Here is a 13459-nt window from a genome sequence, read left to right as displayed (position 1 = left end):
TCATTAAAATGTAGTAATACCTTCACAGCTGTTTGGCTTGGTTTGTTTTTCACATCAGTTTGAATTACTAGAGAAAGGCATTTTAGTCAAGCTCAGTTAGTGAGCTGGACCAGTAACAAAGACAGGTTAACTGGATTTACAAGGTAAAAACCAGTTTGGCAAGTGGCAAGCCACAGAGTCAAATTAACAAGTGACTAGTCATCCTGTGGAACTAATGACGCATCTGTGATGTTCTGCTTGAATAGCATTTTTCTGCAATATTTTTTCTGTCTAATGGGTTCCAATGTTCCTATAATCAAGGTTCCCATTCTAAACTTTGGAGAAGTTATGTCAGCTGGAGAGCATGCTATGTAAGAACAGGATGAATGAGTAATTGTAATCAGGCCCAGGATTGAAGATGTTTAAAGCTTTGCACAACAGCATGGGCCATATCAAATGGCTTGGAACACATGACTGTATAGTCAGTAGTCACATTTAATTGATAAAGAACATTCAAATGGATTGTTTGCTTAAGATCATACTAAAATATATTTAATTTTCAAACTGTTGGTTCTCTGAAAATCTTGAAGGATTTCTTCAACAGTTTTTAACTAACATTCAATGTTGTCTATTCATACTAGGGCTAACTTTATCAAGCTACTAATGTGAGGTGATGGTGATGTGGTTTTGTCTTCCTTAACTATCTTAAGATGAACAAACTAATTGTCAGATGAACAAACTAAAAGTCACTCAAGAGTGTCTGCTTAATGACTGACTACAAATAAAAGTAAAATGTATAATAAGTGTGTGCTACATTTCAAAAGGTATTTTATACCACTGTATCATCACCCACTCAGATTTTTTTTGCAAACATCATACTTTGCCACTGCATTGCACTGGATGGAATTTCAGACTGTGGTGCCTAGTTTCTACAGACACATGGATTATATCCTTTCCTTCCAAAAACCCAACATGCGCACTCACGTAGGTGCAAACCTCAAGTACTCCATGCTAAGAAGGATTTTTGTTCGGGGTATAGTTTTTTTCTCTGGGAGTATAATCACTCCAGTGTGTTTCTTTCTCCTGCAGCTCAGTGGTCTGGCTGACTGGCCCTGCTGCCAATCGGTGATCAGGCTGGAGTTGACTTCAGGGGGTTATCACTGACGCCCCTCCCGCTGACATTCTCTGACGTTCTGCACAGGGGCACATTGGAAAAGACCCACACCACAGTAGGGGGAGGGCATAGGTGACCAAATCAGGGCTATGTGAGTCACTCTGTGTTTTGTGGGTCTGAACTATGTGGTGCAGCCAGTGAGAGAATTGACTCACTATGTGAGAAAGAGAAAGTATGCAAGTATGCATACAGTCAAAAACCCTTTCCACGTCGGCATAAACAATGTGAGTAAACTGTGCAAAAGGGCATTTCTTTTTCATTTTAGGAAGAAAGGAAGATAAAATGTTAATGCTAGCCTCATCTGCGTATTGTATTCTTTCCTGATCACTAGAGAAAATTAGAAGCATTAGCTTGTGTCTGATTATGTTATGAGAGCAGTATACACCTCTGATAATGAATTATGGCTACTCTCCACCCCACTAAACAGTAAAAAAAAAGTACAGTATGTCATGTAACAACACTTAATTCTGAAAGACAGAGAGCTAAAGCTGGAACAACTGGGTCCCATTACCTTAAAACATTTACATAAAAGGATTAATCTTATCAGTAGACTGATACAAATAGAAAAATGTTTATCCCATTGATTGAGACATTTAGGCATCCCAATTAAATAAAGTGTATGACAAAATGTGCTGTCCAGGGATTTTTCACAGTCAGCTGTTTAAAGTTAACAGAAAAAAACGACCTGACCTCAATGGGGAAACTCTTCAAGGCACTATATTTCCTTTACGTCATAAGAATAACTTAGGCACATAAAACAGCTTTATGTGCCCTTTCTGCAGTCTAAATGTAAACCCCAGGATATTGTCTGGAGAAAGAAAATGAGATGTCAATAAACTGACAAGTAAACTATTAATACAAATTATATTTTAAAATCGACATAACAGAATACATTCCCAGTGGGTTGCGAACATGCACGTGTATTTACATAAATACATTTCCCCTGTCTTTTAAAAAGTACTGTAAAGTATAAAAACCTGTCAGCACACCTAAAATGATCATCTTACTGAAATGTTTGCAGCATTGTTATATCTTTTCAGTTTCCAGCACATTCACCTTTTAACTTTGGGTGTGAGGTGGATTCTACACTTGTAAAAACAAGTACAGAACAGACAATGTACATATAAACTCAGCAGAACATGTAGATTTTTACCGCTAATGATTATATCATCATAATTAGAGTTAAAGTATGCACAACGATTTCTGATATACAGGACAGTTGGATGTCTTCTGGTCAGATATACCTAACACCTAATTATGATTTGAAAAGACTACAAACCCAGTACAATCCAAAAGTGATCAACAGTTAGGGAGATGTTTATCCTGCTCCAGCAACAGTTGCCCATAAACATCAACATATGGTAACATCACAGAAATTACATGTTTTTGTTTATGTTGACATGTTGTAGTCATGAATCTACACTTTTTATTTGTTTGGTTGATACAGATCATTTGATTAATTCTATATGTATATACAGCTCCGGAAATAAATTTGAGACCACTGCACCTTTTTCTTTCCTTTCCAAAAAAATTGAAAAGGAAAGTTGAGTGAGGAACAGAAGCGTTGAATTTGCAGTGGTCTCTTAATTTTAACCCTTCTGTTCCTTCACTCAAAACCTTCCTTTTCAACTTTTTTGGAAAGGAAAGAAAAAGGTGCAGTGGTCTCTTAATTTTTTCCGGAGCTGTATTTAAATCAAAAAGACTTAATGTCTGTAGAAACCAAAACATGGAAAAAGTGTAAATCAACTTCTATTAAATAAACAAAGACAATTTCACCTAGTAGATGTTTGATAAATTGTTTGTTGGCAACTGTTGTTTAATCGGGATAAACGTCCCCATAAATGCTGTTTATCAGTTAGCATGAACCAACACATGATTTCTACTAGTAAATGGTTGCTTATGTTGTGTGTTCCTTTTAAGCCTATAAATCGATAACAGTAGGCTGGCAACATTCTTCTCTTGTCAGTCCTAGCCCTAAATTTCACATGTGGGACAATTTGATAAATTTAAAGGCTTCATAGGTGCAAACAACAACAAACCAATCATTTGAGATTTTTTTCTTTTAATGTTTTATTACTTTTACTATTTACTATTAGGCTTTCTTATGTTTTGGTTGCGACATACATTAGTTCTTAAACTCTTATTCCTTCCATAGTAGAGTTCCAAAAGTGGTGAACTTTTAATTATTCTTTTTTTAATCATTCAAAGTGTTTTAATGAACCATTCACTTTGGGTTGAAAGACATCAGTGAGACTGGTCTTCATGGTGTCATTGATGTTCCAATGTTAGATCTCTGGGCGGATAGGACAATAGCAGAGCTTCTTTCCCAGCCAGCCAACAGTGATGATAATCAAATGACATACCATGTGGATTAGAGGGTTCAGGAAAAGCACACTTGAGCCTGTGAACCTATGGATTCGTGTGAAGTTGAATATATGCTGGTGTTAATTTGTTAGTACCAGTGGGTCCAGTTCAACAAGATGTAACAGAACAAATCAGGCCAATTTGCCCAGGGGTGACCCATCTAACAAATTTTTACTGCATGTGTTATTGCAATTGACCGGATCTTACACAAACAATATTGCCTCAGACTTCGGAGTTGCCTCTGTGTTTGGAGTCACTGTGAGCAGGAAGAGCTTGGCAAGTAGCGGCTGCTCTTAAACACACCGGGTCAAATTATACTCTTGGCCTCTCAGGCATTCCTGCCAAGGACCATGTCCTTATATTATATTTAGTACAATATCAAAACAAACTAAAAATCTGTTTGGTTTAACTGCATTAAGTTTGTTGTCCAGACATGGCACATGGACATTTTAAGATTATAATTTCATTATATTTCATAGTTACAGTATCAATCTAAATACTTTTTTATATTTGAAATAAATGAATTGCAGCTGTTTCTGTTAACTTACTACTGTATATATAAGCAATAATACCCAAAGGATGTTTGGCTGTGTGGCCAATATACAACAACTATGGGCTGTTCTTCAGAACATCATAACGCATACAGCCTGGATACAGACCTTAGCTGTGATATATTGGCCATACAACACAAACCTTCAAGGTGCCTTTCTGCTATTATGAAATATCAATTAAAAGGGTGAAAAGTAATTTTTTTGTCATACAGGTGGTATTCGCTCTGATGTACAAGAGTATTGAGTTTAAACAATCCTATCTGTAATTCAAATCCAAGTATTTTTTTCAGAATTTTTGTCTTAATAATTAAAAATAATAGACATTTGCACACTTCCACAAATCCTCCTAGAGATTATTAAAAAGTATATTCAGAAAGTATATTCAGAAAGATTCACAAAGCTGCCCTGTGAATCTTTCGCAAAAGATAAAATCTTTAAACAACTGATTGGTAACTGTAGCACAAACATTTTTATAAAAGTAAGATGTAAAAAAAAAAGATCTGTCAGGTAAAATGCCTGACACTCACATGTGATGTAGTAGTTGATGTTCCTTTTGAACTCCAGGCCCATGTAGTTTGGACTGAACTCCTGAAACTTGATGGTGAATTTGATGTCCTTCTCAGGTTTGTTGCAGCTGACCAAGACATTCGGGTCCATGACTGTACTGCACTGTTCTGCCTGTTCCTTTCTTACCAGGTACAGTTTGTAAAACTCATATGGTCGCCCCATGTCTGCCTTTGGGCAGATAATGTCCAGCTTGTCCCCGATCTCTGGGTAGATCACCAAGCCCTTCCCATACTGAAATCTGAAAAAGACAAAAAATGACAGAGAAAGATTATAGTCATACCTAGATTGTTGTATCTGTAGCATCCTGAACAGTGACTAATATAGAGTAAAATTTTTGTTCTTTCACTTCACTGAAAACTGTTATAAAACAAATCATGAGTTACTTAATTGTGAGAAGGTTAAGGGAAGCAAGTATTGGTGTTTACAATTCTACATAAACACAGCCAATATTTAAGGGCAGCTATGGGACATGATAGTTTAAATCTGGGGTAGATAACATCAAACACACAGAAAATATTCATGAGCACAGGCTGTTATACGTTAAAACATGTGCATTAATTTACATTATTTCCCTTTTATTTAAAACACTGTAAACAAAACAGATATCGTTTATTTAAATCTTTGCAAAAAACATAATGCTGATAGGAATTAATTTGGACAGAGACCTGTCTTGGTGTTGATTGAGCCAAATTTGTGAGGAGAAAGTACAGCTATGGAACATGCTCTGATGAACAGATATATATCTCTTTCTAGATGATCAACTCTTTATCTTTCACAAATTAATGTTGATATCTTCCCTCTCAACCTCAAAGCAACAGGCCCTGCTGAATTCTATTTGAGGATGTAGACCCACTGATTGCCTTTGTTGCATCATACCTCTTGAATGGGTTATTTTCCCATTTTCTCTTCGTGATAAGGACCCTTAAGTCTACTTTGTGTCATGTTTAACCAGGCTAAATCCAATGTGCGATAAGAAGTAATGTAGGCAAGTGTAATCTGGTATTTCAAAAGTTAAAAAAATGGGTTGTGTTGAATGCATTCATTTTATAAGACCTGTTTACTTAAACTCTAAACAACCATGCTTGAATTAACAAGGAGATGTTGCTCACTGATGATGAAAAAGGTTATGGTGAAGAAGGTCAAGTACAATCTGAGAGTTACCCTTTTGTTTGAATTGTATACACTCTGTTTTGGATTAATTTTAACATTGTTTAATTGACAAGAAAACATCTTTCAAGCCCTCTTAAGGCTCTGGTGGGCAAAAGGAGGTTGGTTAACTTTCCTTGCATATTAAACGGTTCAACAGTTAGCCTAAACATAGCCTGTTGTCTATTTCTGTCTGTGAATCCTTGGTTGTCCAAATATAAAAGCAAACCATACCTATTTGCCCTGGTTCCACTATGGCTATGTTTACACAGGCAGCCTCATTTAGATATTTTTTTTAATCACTTATTTGTTGTTCGACCATTTAGATTAGCTCTGAAAAAGATTTGATGTAAAAAGAAATGATGAGTAAAAAATTAAAATGACTGAAAAAAGATCACAATTTGACTGCCTGTGTAAAGTCAGCCTTCATTTACCCTGTTTCTCTGCATGCTGTAATTGAATCGTTCCCTTTCTGAATCTCTTGTTCGATTGTATTATGTGTGATTATAGCTTTTTGCCATGCATGATGGAACTCATGAGCTCCTCAGGTCCACTAACAGCTTAGCTAAGGTGACGTACTATACTGTACTATAGCATACTTTCACTGTACTGTATATAAAGAAAAATCTGTAGCCAGCACAGCTGTGTGTTGTCTTTGTTTCTCAGACACTGGGGCCTCTGTTTGACTTTAAAACCTGTTTGAGTTTCTCTTATCATCAGGATTCTTCAGGGACTGATCAGATGTCAGGCATTACTTTCCATATTGCCTCCAAAGTGTTTCGGAGCCAATGGAAAGAAATTCTTCAAAGCGTGTAGATAATGCAGCCCTGTTAGCATACTGTCTCAGACTAACACTCAAACCTCCATAAAGCAGCAATACTTCTACTTCTAAAGCAGCAATGTTCTAATTCTCTCTATTTACAGTCAAGGGACCCTGGGAGGAAAAGGTAAAGTACAAGCACGGTACAATGTAATGCCGTTCACTGTATTTGAGGTAGCCGCCAACTACAGCAATGAAACCAGAACCAATTGTATTTATAATTAAAGTAAACAACATAACCCATCGCTGTCTGAAAAACTGACAGACTTATTAACTCTGTCGTTTCTAAGCAGTAGCTCCCTCATCAGTTCACTGTTGGTCTGACACAAACACCTCAAAGTGAGAGAAAAGGAACATTAGCTATCCTTTACACTATAAATGATGTCAAAGCAACTTTGATTAATGGTTACCAATCCACCGGCCAACCAAAATAGAGAATAGTTCACAAACAAAAAATGCAATCTGCCAATTTCACTGACAAAGCTGTATTACTTTTCCGAAGTGCTAAGATGCTAAACAAAAACTGAGTTCAGATTCCAGACTGAACACTAGAAATGACAGGTTATCTTCACGATTAGGAAATGGAGCTCTGATTAATCCATCACATAAGAAATGTGTTATAGAGTGACAATTTAACATGGCAGGAGAGATTATTTTTAGTTATCGTCATCATTGTTAGGGAGAGATATCAACAGAAACGCTATGTAGTGTATTTAAAAGCATAATGAATATTAATGACATTGATTAGCATATTAATCAGGGGTGCTCAAGGATTTCCATTTCATTCAGTTTGGCATTTTAAAGCCCTTCAATGAATTTTCAGTTGACATTTTTCTGCTGGGTAATTAAGGAATTACATATTTACTATAGACAGTGGTGTAATACCGTGCGGTTATCTCCAAATGCAGCTAGTACACTGGCATATTTAACGATATGTATACAATTTCACTTTAGGACGATCCTCGAAAAAGCATTATTATGAGTTTTGAGCATGTTTTTTTCAACATAACTTATTGTTACATAAGAGATTGTATTGTCATGGTTTTATCACAGGCTGAATAAACAATTACCTGACATTTAAATAAAAACAATCAGAGAAAATAGCGGTCAATCTCATACTGGACAGTGATACAATGATGAGCACACTATTGTCTTTAAATTCAATTGTCAGGGTATTCCGGGGCAAGGAAAAGGTCAATATTGAACCAAGGGCATTTACGAAAACAGGAAGAAATAAAAACTCAGCAAACCTAGCTCAGCTGGGCCACGGGTAGAAGTGAATGTAGTGAGCCAGGGAGGGTGCTTGAAGAGCGTCTATTTATTCAATTAAATTGTGTTTGCATGCTGTATTAGTTTTGTCTTGGTTTACTGCTGTAGGTGGTCGCAGACAGCACGTGGTGGAAGGAACGGCTCATTCATTTTCAATGGAGCCTCGGCTGTGAGCAGAATTCTATGTAGGCGCAGACGTCGGTCGTGCCCGTGAACCCTGCTAGCTAAGTGGGAAAAATATACAAATGTCCAAGGATTAAAAACGGAAGCTAACCCATGTTAGCTAGCTTTTGTCAGTGGGGGACAAAATGGAAGATGTACTTCTTCCTACAATGCCTATAAAGCAGAAATGAATTAAATAGTGTAACAGCGTAGTATATAAAATATATAACATTGCAAACAAGCTAACCCTGTTGCCCCAAACTCACTAGCTAACGTCGATGGCAGATGGCTTTGAGTTAGTTGAATGGACCGGGTCCAAACAAAATATAAGTATTGAAATTATAAGATCTTGCTACTTCGCTATTTAAATGAAACATGTTTTTTCGATACGCTTTTTTTGTTGTTGGAGAGAACATGGTTGCCATCCATCATCAACTAGCTTTTTTCTGACCGACTTTCCCAGTTAAAACAGTGTGTTTGTTAGGGAGTACATTGTATGCATCCATCACATCAGCTAGCCGTTTTTTACATTTTTATGACCAGCAGTCCTAGTTACATTAAGGAAGGGAATTGGGAGTTTTATTCTTTTCTTCTAGTCACGAAGTACAGTTGTCTGCCTTTCCTGCAACAACGGGTGTAGCTACAGCGCAATTTTCGCGGCATCATTACATACGTCAATTACTGTGACATATGCATGTTGAATGACATTGTAATCCCTACGTGTAAAACAATGTATACGAAAAGAGTAAGTCAAGATGGTTAATATTCAAGTGCTGATTGGCTTATTCCATGAGTTTGTATTATTTAACATGTTATCTTTGAAACGCTAAGACCCCAACGACGTTTCATACCAGTGGATTTTAGCCTTGTATTTCAAAAGCTGGTAAATTGGACCATATTTGTGGTGAATGTTGAATTCCGATGCGGCTGCATTTTCCCTTTGGCTTGTTTGCTTGGTTTACTGTATGTTGCTATTGATGCTTGTAGCCAGCTTATCCTCAACTAATCTTTATTTTCCCCAGCCACACTCAATACCCGGTCTACTGGGTGGCAGTCTGCGTCTCTAAACACTATGCTATTTAACAATGGGTAGTCAGTCAGTCACTCACTCACTCAGAGACATTCACTCTACTTGCCCGGCTCCGCTTACGCGGTCCGGCAAAAAGAAGATTGGATTTGATTTCAATACTGAGCTAATCCTCCATAACCAGGTTGCCTCTCATCTCTTGCCTTGCGTTTCCATCCTGGGCCTGAAAGGCCTAACGGGCCCCAGGGATCTTGTTAAACATAATTAGGTGCCACACCAACACTATCTCAGCTTCACATGCAAAATAATATATACAATTTACTTGGCTGCAGAGAAGAAATAGTCCCAGATACATAATTGCAAACTGCTGCACTTAACCTTAAAACATGGCCCCTTAAAGACAAACTCACTTATTAAAGTTAACACAAATGGAGCCGACAGATTGTTGAAGTGTTGTTTAACTCGTGTTTTAATGCATTGAAGCTGCCAGGGTGGTGGTGTTGTTCAAGTCTTGATCTATAGTCTGAACTATTCATGAAGTAGTCTATTCTGCATTCATCACTCAATATAATCTCCTTAAGACAAAACAACATAGTATTCTTATAAGAAAACATCTCAATCGGTCAAGATTGAGTGTGTGAACTGTCAAACCTATTTTATTGATTGTGTTTAAATCCTCTATCTGCCTTGAGAAGTTACTTTATATCCCATTATAAATACCACAATCTGTCGGTGACATACTGCATACTTCTATATAAGTTGACATAAATAAATAACCATTGTCATTTTATTCTGTGTGCTAGTGTCTCATCTAAATGGAAATTTCTCATGATGTTAAGCCATAAAAATATTAATTAGCACATTTTATTTCTAGTCCATATTGTAAATATTGTCAGACCAATCAAATAATTTTGCTCTTATAATCATATTTTGAGAAGTAAAATGTGGCTATACTGTATATAGATGTTAGTGCAGGTTATTGTCAGTCTGTCTACAACACCTATCCAACATCACATCTTGAGACTAATCGTCATTGGCACCTGGTACCAGTGATGAAAACACCACCGTATGTGGGTCCATTACATTTTTCCTCCTTTTTTGATGGAACAAAAAACAAAATGTGTTGTACATTTAACGCAGTTTAGCAGGGATGCACTACGTGATCTGTCCTGGCTGGTTGTTCAACACACTTGTTAACATATCTTTTTCCATGCCCCCTCATTGCCTCTTTTTCCTCCCACGCTTTGCCTGCTAAAAATGCTTTATACCTCATGCCAGAATGTTATGCTAGATTCCAAAATATAAACCAATCCCTTATTAGAATCCTTTCCAAAAATGTATTTTGTTTATAAGCACTTTAAAACAAGTCCAGGCTATTGTGAAATGGTAGCACCTTCTATATACCAGCAATTTGCCTTTTCATTAATGACCAAACATGACAAATGATGGGTGTGAAATGACTGAATCAGCATATAACATTTGGATAATGTTGTACATTAAACAAGCAAGTACATTTATATTTGGTATGTATTATTTTGTCCATAATAAATAAGAACTTCTCAAGATGGGGGAAGTGGCCTTGCAATGTTTATTAGAAAAAACAGTTACTTCTTCTCACCATGGAAGAACCTTGATTTTACCACTCTGCCATTGCTTGCTTGTGCATGGAAGTCTAGTGAAGATATCATACTACTAAATTGTTTGGTGCTCCAAAAATCCAACTCTACACACTTGCACACATATATATTAATTGTGGAACGGCTTGTTGTGTAGTCCCCAAGCCTGTTTGGGTTAGGAGCAATAAGCACTAGATTGAATTATGAATTACAGTGCATACACAGGTGGCTGAGAAACCCTTGCAGCCACCACAAGGCAGGGGGGCCCTCACACCCCAAGGGCCCGCACTGCATAGCAAAAAAGAAGGCTGGCCTATATAAAAAAGAAAAGGCAAAAACCTTTAAGGGCAAGAAAACTCTGCTCATTGAGAGCCCCTAAGTTTTGGCTCCCAAGTAAAGGAAGCCTGTGAAGTAGGCTACATAACCAGTTTTCCTCCCCCTTCCAGATGAAAAAATTGGGCTAAAAAGATCCCTGAATCTGGCAACAATGGCCTTCAGTATCTTACGTGTATTATGCTGCTTTCAAAATTGCTAATCATTATGTTTTGATAGATGATGGTAGATATTAGTAAAAACAAATGGGCAAGTGGTGCTCAAAAGCCCAGCAATAGTATTGTCTGAACAAGCACGCGTAGAACACACAAAGATTCCATCCTAATTTAGACAAACCAGCGATTAAGCTATCATCAGCACCTCCACAGAAGAAAAACTGCCACCTCCTGTAGCTAGCATCCGCAGGTCTTCACCAGCCACCAGCCTTCCCAATGCGACATCAGTGTTAATTTAGTCAACAAAAATAGTGAGGAAAATATTTGTTAAATACCCATTTGTCAGTGGCAGTTGAAAGAGATGATAATTGACTAAATAGAAACGGAAAAAACTAAACAAAAAATACTTTTCATTTTTGGTTGACAAACAAGACTAGACAAAATTATCTTTGTGAGAATAGTCAAATATAACTACCATAGTGGGATAGAAGGATTTTGGAAAAAGAGGTTCTCAGTGTTTTTTTTTTCATGATGCGCTTTGAGATCTGAAAGTGCATCATCCTAGTATATATACGCACAGGCAAATACTGTGTTTTGGTGTTTTGAGATGTGGGTATACCCTAAATTGTTAATTATCAAAATGTTTTTTAATCTTCTGTTCTCCCCATGTTCTTACATTTCATACTAATATTTCCATCCATGTCAATTAATCAATTAAACTGCTCAAAAAATAACGGGTGTGCAATATGCAATATGCATTTGTGTGCAAATGCAATATGCATTTTCCACTGGCGAATTACATTTTGGGAATTTCACACTTCCATATTGTGCACAATGCTGTGCTAAAATTAGCCTAAATATGCCTAATTGTAGGCAATATCAACATTGTAGCATTATGATAAGTTCCACTGGCCTTATTTGATATGGTAATATGTTTATGCTACTATAGGTTAATGAGGCCATAATTGTGATAAACATCATGCCAAGTTTGAATTTTTCGCTAGACACCATTAAGCATTGTGTTAAACTTACTAACGTTTCTTATTAAGTTTACCTCCTCCACAAATAGCATCTATGAAATGTATGGCTTTTGCCACTGCCCGTTTTAACAGATTATTAGCCAGTAATAGGCTTACTAGTATCTAGCTTACAACTTACTACTTAACACAGCTAAATCTATTTCATGGCACAACATTTTGGTTTTTCTTTCATTCGTGAATGACATTGATACAATAACTATCAATATAGGTGACGATAACTGACTAAGTGAAAATACGAGAATCATGGAAACCCCTACTCTTACTGCCCAAGGGTTTTTTATCTAGCCAATATTACCCCATAAATCATGCACAGATGCGTACTTTGAAATCCACCAGAAATAGCTGCAATATAAACTTTTTTTTTAGGCTCACTATAATGTAGCTACTGAAGGTTGAAGCCAGCTAGGTTTTTGTCTATCCTGACCCAAAAGGCATGCATAGATGCGTCCTTCGAAAATCCATGAGAAATATTCACTACATAAGCGTGAACTGATTTATTTTAGGCTTACTATAACACAGCTACTGAAGGTTGTAGACAGCAAAGTTTTTATCTATCTGGAACAAATCCTAATGCATAATCTGTTTTGACTGTGACTAGAACGCGGGATCTATTGGTTGTAGGTCTGTGTCGCTAACCACTACGCTATTTAACAAGGGTCGGTCGGTCAGTAAGAGAAATGTTTTCTTCTTGGTCGGCTCCGCTTAAGTAGTCTGTTAAAAACGAGTGCCAAAATTAACAGTGCGCGACATCACTGCCTGGGTCCAGGCTGTCCATGGTGTTGATAAATAGCTATATAGTGCTGTCCGTTAATTGTGCTGATGCAATTGCGCTTTTTTATTTCTATATTTTCCATTACTGAATATGTATAGATAGAGGTAGACAGCCATCAGTCTATTGATGTAGGAGGCACTGGTATAAGCTAATAGATGGAGATACATTTTGAGGGGTTCGGCGGAGGGGCCTCGAGCTCAGACATTGCGGGGAGGCCTCTGCAAATCCGGGCAGCCCCTGACTGTATGCATACAGTTTTTCATAAGCCATGTGTAGTTGTAACCTTTCTCCCCTTTCAACTTATTTTTATTATTGAAATCTAGACAAAGCATGTGAATATCTTTGGCCACAGCTGTATGCCATCTTCACTTACATCTTTCACCAATTACTGTTATGTTGTTTCGATGTATGACTGTCATGATATTGAATAGTTCAATGAATAAATGGCACAATAAAAATCCATAATCAGTCAGGGGAAGTGAAG

At 37.1% G+C, this 13459-nt stretch overlaps 1 protein-coding gene across 2 annotated transcripts in view; it reads right to left on the bottom strand.

Annotated features, from left to right (window-relative positions):
* Window positions 1-13459, bottom strand: part of efnb1 (ephrin-B1) — a 73493-nt gene that overhangs the window by 28109 nt on the left and 31925 nt on the right. For both annotated transcript variants that reach the window (XM_010895406.4, XM_034293559.1), the window contains exon 2: window positions 4596-4873. In XM_010895406.4, coding sequence (XP_010893708.1) covers window positions 4596-4873 — 278 coding nt within the window. The remainder of the gene's footprint in view (window positions 1-4595; window positions 4874-13459) is intronic.

This window comes from Esox lucius, chromosome 7 (genome assembly GCF_011004845.1).
Source record: "Esox lucius isolate fEsoLuc1 chromosome 7, fEsoLuc1.pri, whole genome shotgun sequence".
Classification (NCBI taxonomy): domain Eukaryota; kingdom Metazoa; phylum Chordata; class Actinopteri; order Esociformes; family Esocidae; genus Esox; species Esox lucius.
This window is presented reverse-complemented; position numbering and strand designations above follow the sequence as displayed.